Source organism: Microchirus variegatus (genome assembly GCF_963457635.1).
Source record: "Microchirus variegatus genome assembly, chromosome: 19".
NCBI lineage: Eukaryota > Metazoa > Chordata > Actinopteri > Pleuronectiformes > Soleidae > Microchirus > Microchirus variegatus.
Genome location: NC_139820.1, coordinates 2,540,438 through 2,545,437, shown reverse-complemented (window position 1 = coordinate 2,545,437; position 5,000 = coordinate 2,540,438). Strand labels below are relative to the sequence as shown.

The window sequence follows — 5,000 nt, the reverse complement described above, 5'->3', positions numbered from 1 at the left end:
GAAACAAATGCATTAATGCGTACATTTTTGTGGAGTTGTAATTGTGCTCTGTTGTTGCTTGTGTGTACTGATGTGTGTACTGATGTGTGTACCTTGTGTTTATGCTGTGTTTCAGAGAGGACCAGGACCAGGATCACATCAGCTTCATATGGAGGAGAACCAGATTTACGCCTCAGCAGACGGAGGTAAATCTTTACCTGTTAAAAACAGCGTCGCTGAAGATTCGTTCAGTTTAAATAAAAACCCCATATTCTGTTTTTCTGCAGCCTCAGATTTCTGGGTCGGGGTTCAGCGGACGGATGCAGCGACACGCTGTGGCCTGCAGGGGTCGTACTGGCTGCAGGTTGGACGAGAGGCTCTGCATCTCAGAGACGCAGAGAAGAACGTGGTGTGGGCGTGGCCTTACGAGCTGCTCAGAAGATACGGCAAGGACCAGGTGAGAGGATCTGTTCTTACTCTGAGCAACTCAGGATGGTCAGAATAGCTACCTACCTAGCTATCTACCTATCTACCTATGTACCTATTTACCTACCTACCTACCTACCTAGCTACCTACCTACCTACCTGCCTACCTGCCTACCTACCTACCTACCTACCTACCTACCTACCTACCTACCTACCTACCTACCTACCTACCTACCTACCTATCTACCTACCTGCCTACCTAACTACTACCTAGCTACCTTCATATGTACCTACATATGTACCTACCTACCTACCTACCTACCTACCTACCTACCTACCTACCTAGCTACCTACATATGTACCTACCTACCTACCTACCTACCTACCTACCTACCTACCTACATATGTACCTACCTACCTACCTACCTACCTACCTACCTACCTACCTACCTACCTACCTACCTAGCTACCTACATATGTACCTACCTACCTACCTACCTACCTACCTACCTACCTACCTACCTACCTACCTACCTAGCTACCTACATATGTACCTACCTACCTACCTACCTACCTACCTACCTAGCTACCTACCTACCTTGTCTTTTATCTCCAGGTGTCTTTCACCATTGAGGCCGGCAGACGTTGTCCCTCAGGTCCTGGAACCTTCACCTTTGAGACGCAGCAGGCTGAGAAGATGTTCTCGCTGATCCAGAGCACCATCAAACGAAAGACAACCAGGACCCAGCGGGACCAGGACCAGAACCAGAACCAGAGCCAGAGCCAGAGCCAGAGCCAGAGCCAGGACCAGAACAAGAACCAGGAGCAGAACCAGAACCAGAGCCTGGAGGAGGCTCACTCTGACGTGACCAGCGTGGCTGCCGTCCTGGAGAAAGAGCTGAGGACACAGGAGAGGACAGACGAGGACGTCCCTCAGGCTCACCCAGCTCCCATCACCCTCATGCCTCTGCCGTCCGTCCCCACGCAGGACGCCGTCTCCTCAGGTCAACGCCGCGACCTTTCAGAGCCGGCGTACGACGACCACCCCGCGTACGACGACCCCGCGTACGACGACCCCGTGTACGACGACCCCGCCGACTGCATCCTGTCCGCCCTGAAGCTGCCGCCGTCCACGGCTCTGTACGTGGACCCGGCCTGTGTCCTCCCACTGAGGCCGCCGCAGTCGGAGGCGCCCGCCAAGGCCACGCCCCCTTCCTCTGCCGCGCCGCCCCGCTTCGACGTCCACCAGCCGGACTCGGATTACTCCGAGGTGTTCGACAAAGTGTCCCCGCTGCAGAGTCGAGTCGCGTTTCAGAGCCGAGGGAAAGTCAAGCCTTTCGCGGACGACAACGTCATTTACGCCGAACCCGTGACGGCGCCGGCGTCGCAGAAAAGCGAGCGCAAACCCGACCCGTTTGCACACCTTTACGCTCAAGTCTGCAAGAAAACGCCGCCGCCGCCGCCGTCGTCGGGTCACTCGACGCCTGCGAGCGGCGCCGACGCTAGCACAACCAAAGACGACGTAGATGACGTCATCTATGAAAACCTGGGAATCATTTAGTGATAAGAAAGATACGGAATCTTAAACTATCCCTTTAAAATGTGTTACGTTACATTTCAGCAGAACAAACACTGTGTTCAGACGGAGGTTTTGTTGCTAAGCAACAACGCGGTCGTCCTCAGAACGGAGACACATCGTGTTCATTTATCTACAGAGAAATGTTTTTGTACAAAATTATTGTAGTATTTTTGTGCACATGTATTTCATATAGTTGAATATTATTGTGTCAAAGTATTTTCAGAATAAAACGTGTGTTTTCTGGCACATTGACAGGTGTACCTAGTAAAGTGGCCAGTAAATGTATTTCATATACAGTATTTACTTTACTTTGTTTTGTTGATGTAAATAATAATAAAACCATATAAGTATTTTATATTTTTTATCGTAGATTATGATGAGGCAATAATAAAAAAACAAAAAACACTCACTTCTTTCATTTGTTAAATTCTTCTTCTGTGTGAACAGTGTGATGCTGCCCCCCACAGGCTGACGTCTGCAATCACATGTTAAAGTTCTAACTCCTCCCCCTTCAGATCAAAGACACAGAGTTTCCAATAAGGTCAACGTTAAGTATTTTACAAACAATTCTCGTTTACGTTGTTTCCGCTCACATTTAAGTTGTTTATGCTCTCACTTACGTTGTTTTCGCTCTTGTTTACGTTGTTTCTGTTCTCGTCTACGTTGTTTCCGCTCTTGTTTATGTTATTTTCTCTAACGTTGTTTCTGCTCTCGTTTATGTCGTTTCCGCTCTTGTTTACGTTGTTTCCTCTCACGTTGTTTCCTCTCATGTTGTTTCCTCTCACGTTGTTTCCTCTCACGTTGTTTCCTCTCACGTTGTTTCCTCTCACGTTGTTTCCTCTCACGTTGTTTCCTCTCGTTGTTTCCGCTCTTGTTTACGTTGTTTCCTCTCACGTTGTTTCCTCTCACGTTGTTTCCTCTCATGTTGTTTCCGCTCTCGTTTACGTTGTTTCCTCTCATGTTGTTTCCTCTCACGTTGTTTCCTCTCACGTTGTTTCCTCTCATGTTGTTTCCGCTCTCGTTTACGTCGTTTCCTCTCACGTCGTTTCCTCTCACGTTGTTTCCTCTCACGTTGTTTCCGCTCTTGTTTACGTCGTTTCCTCTCACGTTGTTTCCTCTCACGTTGTTTCCTCTCACGTTGTTTCCGCTCTCGTTTACGTCGTTTCCTCTCACGTCGTTTCCTCTCACGTTGTTTCCTCTCACGTTGTTTCCGCTCTTGTTTACGTCGTTTCCTCTCACGTTGTTTCCTCTCACGTTGTTTCCTCTCACGTTGTTTCCGCTCTCGTTTACGTCGTTTCCTCTCACGTTGTTTCCTCTCATGTTGTTTCCGCTCTCGTTTACGTCGTTTCCTCTCACGTCGTTTCCTCTCACGTTGTTTCCGCTCTCGTTTACGTCGTTTCCTCTCACGTTGTTTCCTCTCACGTTGTTTCCTCTCACGTTGTTTCCTCTCACGTTGTTTCCTCTCACGTTGTTTCCTCTCACGTTGTTTCCTCTCACGTTGTTTCCTCTCACGTTGTTTCCGCTCTCGTTTACGTTGTTGCTGTTATTTTTAAACGTTTGGAGAAGACGTTGACCCCTCCCCCTTCCCAAAAAACGAACAAAAAAGCAGCAACATGAAAACAACAGAGATCGATGACGCAACATTGTGAAGCAGAAGCAGGCAGCTGTTGTGTGGGCGGAGCCTAAAAATAAAGACGTCCAGCGTGAGGATGAGGAGGATGAAGATGAGGAGGACGAGGATGAGGAGGATGTGAGCAGTAAAACGTGGGCCGGAGCGACTCATTCCACTCATGTGTAAATGGACTTTATTCTTATTCTTATTATCATAAACATGACGAACACATGATCGCAGTCAGAGTTTCATGCACTTGAATGTTTTTTTTTTGAACTGCTACGATAACAAATTGCTGTGGTGGTAAACAACTGAGCGAGCAAGCTAGCTTAGCAACACCGTTAGCAAGAGGGCGAGTAAAAGAACGGATAAATATTTCTGTTTAGTTTTCGTTTTAATCGTTAAAATAATGACCATTGAATGCATCACCATGCCACACACAACAACTACGGGAGATTCTTTTTTTTTTTTTCAAAGGTTTTTTTTCTTTTGTTTCACCGAGTATAAGATTAAGATTATCTTCGTTCATTTTCATCGTTATTTCCTCAGATTATTATTATACACAGAGAGATTAAGTGTCACAAAAACATGTTTTTTTTCTTGGATTAAAAACACTGATCTGTTGTCAGGCAATGAAATGACAGATTACTGTTACTGTAAAAATACTGACGTTTCCTGAACCGACCGCAAGTCTGGACCACGCCCCCCGGACCACGCCCCCTCTGGGCCACGCCCCTATTTTGTTATTGTTTTCTGTCAAATTCAGATTTACAAAACACGTCAATTCACAATTTCTGATGTAATCTCAGAATTCAGACTTTAATCTAAGATTTCTAAAATCCTCCTCTGACATAATTCTGAGTATTTTTTTTAATCACATAATTCCGTAATAATTCCATAATTTTTATTTCAGAAATATGGCTTTAATCTCAGAATTCCCACTTTAATCTCTGAAGATTTTTTATTCTTCGAATTCCCACTTTAATCTAGGAATTCTTGATGTAATCTCGTAATTTAATCTCAGAATTTAGATTTTTCTTCTCAGAATTCCAACTTCAATCTCTGAATTTGGCTTCAATCTGAGAATTACATCACATGATTCCGACTTGTCCCTAAGAATTGCGACTTTAATCTGTGTGTGTGTTTGTGTGTGTGTGTGTTGACAGGAAGTAGAATTCCGGGACTCGTTGGACTTTGGGGGCGTGGTCCAGACTCACCTCGACTATTTTCACATATGAATCATAATTTTTATACAGTTAGAGTTAATGCAGGTACAGTGCTTTATACTGCACACACACACACACACACACACACACACACACACACACCCACACACACGCACCCACAAAAGTTAAACAAAATGATAAATAAAAAAAAATAAATTCACATTTCATTTTTTTCTAA

General features: G+C 45.4%; 1 protein-coding gene across 1 annotated transcript in view; it reads left to right on the top strand.

Moving 5' to 3' along the window:
- The window catches only part of LOC310940599 (uncharacterized protein), a gene marked incomplete at both ends in the record, with an annotated part of 4,752 nt that extends 2,786 nt beyond the window's left edge, over positions 1–1,966 (top strand). The window contains 3 exons of the mRNA XM_083905589.1: positions 116–185; positions 267–436; positions 1,022–1,966. Of these exons, the coding sequence (XP_083761715.1) occupies positions 116–185; positions 267–436; positions 1,022–1,966 (1,185 nt within the window). The remainder of the gene's footprint in view (positions 1–115; positions 186–266; positions 437–1,021) is intronic.
- Between the last annotated feature and the right edge of the window lie 3,034 nt (positions 1,967–5,000).